The sequence below is a fragment of the Austrofundulus limnaeus genome, unplaced genomic scaffold, assembly GCF_001266775.1.
Source record: "Austrofundulus limnaeus strain Quisiro unplaced genomic scaffold, Austrofundulus_limnaeus-1.0 Scaffold1502, whole genome shotgun sequence".
In the NCBI taxonomy this organism is placed as follows: domain Eukaryota; kingdom Metazoa; phylum Chordata; class Actinopteri; order Cyprinodontiformes; family Rivulidae; genus Austrofundulus; species Austrofundulus limnaeus.
In genome coordinates, this window is record NW_013953904.1 from 53,750 (window position 1) to 55,665 (window position 1,916).

General features: G+C 53.4%; 1 protein-coding gene across 2 annotated transcripts in view; it reads left to right on the plus strand.

Moving 5' to 3' along the window:
- Positions 1-173: 173 nt before the first annotated feature.
- The window catches only part of LOC106535598 (pleckstrin homology-like domain family B member 1), a gene marked incomplete at both ends in the record, with an annotated part of 5,124 nt that continues 3,381 nt past the window's right edge, over positions 174-1,916 (plus strand). For both annotated transcript variants that reach the window (XM_014032639.1, XM_014032640.1), the window contains 1 exon segment: positions 174-1,660. In XM_014032639.1, coding sequence (XP_013888093.1) covers positions 174-1,660 — 1,487 coding nt within the window.

The window sequence follows — 1,916 nt, forward strand, 5'->3', positions numbered from 1 at the left end:
TTGAAGTCTGTAAAGTGAAAGAAGTACAGCGGTTGTGTACCTCAGAGTTAGTTTGAAGTAAGTGAAAGAAGTACAGCGGTTGTGTACCTCAGAGTTAGTTTGAAGTAAAGTGAAAGAAGTACAGCGGTTGTGTACCTCAGAGTTCATGTTTGCTCTCTGTCTCTTTGACCCAGCAGACACTGAGAGTTTGCTCAATGGGAATCACCGGGCCAGGCCATTCCAGTCTCCCCCGACTCCTGGAGAAAGAGTCCAGTCTGAGCACAGTGCGATCGTCAGCTCCATTGAGAAGGACCTCCAGGAGATCATGGATTCTTTAGTCCTGGATGACCAAGATCCTGAGCCCTGTTCATCAGAGGCTAAAAAACCTCCTGGAGTCCAGTCCAGTTCCCACTCCTCCCTGTCACCTGTAGTCAATGGAGGGGGGAGGCATCTGCTATCCCCTCCTACCAGCCCGGGGGCCATGTCTGTGGGCTCCAGCTATGAAAATGCATCACCTCCTTTCTCCCCCCTCTCCTCCCCCTCAGCAGCCAGCAGTGGGAGCTTTACCAGCCCGTCTCCTGGTGGAGGACCCCAGGACCAGAGCTCTTCTCTGCCACCAGTGCCTACACGCTCTTCCAGCTACAACTTTACCACCCAGCCTCCACTTCACCCACGGACCATACTGCCTAACTATAGCAGCACTGGCATGGGCCCAAAGGTCCAGGAAAGCCCCAGGCTGCAGAGGAAGATCTCAGCAGAAGCTCCTCCAAGCCCCAAACCAAACCTCAGAGGACTCAACCAGGAGTCTGAGAGCCCTCTGCAGATCTCTCTGTTGTCCTCCAGTGAGTCTCTCAGTGGTAGAAATGTTGTGCCAAGCAGTCCCAGAGTCATTCCCAAATTCCCGGCTCTGTCCAGTCCCAGGACCAAGACTACCTCGGTGCTCCAGGAAAGGCCTGCCAGTCCTTTCAGGGAGCAGGCCCCTCCAGCAGATCGCTCCCTGAATTCCAGCCCCTCCAGGCAGCTGTCTCCACCCAGCAGAGCCTTTCAGCCTCCCCTCGACCCCATTGTTCATATCATCCAAGGATCTCCACTCCAGCAGCATCCTCGTTTGCTGCAGACCCCCGAGAGCCCCCGCCTGGCCAGGAGGAACTTGGAGTTGAATGGTGGCGGTGCAGGAAGCAGTAGTATGAGAGAGCTGCCTCCTCTCAGTCCCTCCTTAGCTCGAAGAGGGGTTCCAGTTCTTCCAGGAGCTCTTCCAGGAACAATCCCTACGCTGAGAACCCCAGAGAGCCCCTCAAGTCTGGGCAGGTTTGTCCCAGAGAGTCCCAGGCTTCGCCGCAAAACTGGATCCACAGCAGAGGAAGCATCCTGCAGCCGAGGGATGAGGGCCCGCAGTCCATCTCCTACCTCTGTGATGATGGAGGTGAACAGTGGTGTGGGCGTACGCAAGGGAAGCAGTGGAAACCCTCTGTCACCTGCCTACAGTCTGGGCTCCCTGCCTGGTTCATCCCCTGTAGCCAGCCCCAGGACCCAGAGGAAGACGTCTTCAGGGAGACCCCACCCAGGAATGAGAGAGAGAAAGAACAGCATCACAGAAATCAGCGACAATGAAGACGAGCTGCTGGAGTACCACCGACGTCAGAGAGAGGAGAGACTCCGAGAGCAGGAGATGGAGAGACTGGTGAGTTCTGACACACTCATTTTAAACTAGTTTCAATTTAAAAACTGTTACACAACACCGTCCCCCTCCCACTACCAGTCCAGTGCTGCTGCGGCTATACCACTGCAAAAACTGTCCATCTTACCATGTTTTAAACTCTTATATCAGCCAAAAAGTCTTTTTGATCTTGTTTTCAGACTGATTTACTAAACAAGAACTGATTGTGTAAGAATAATCATCTTGTTTTCAGAATGTGTAAGATTATTTGTCTTGTTAG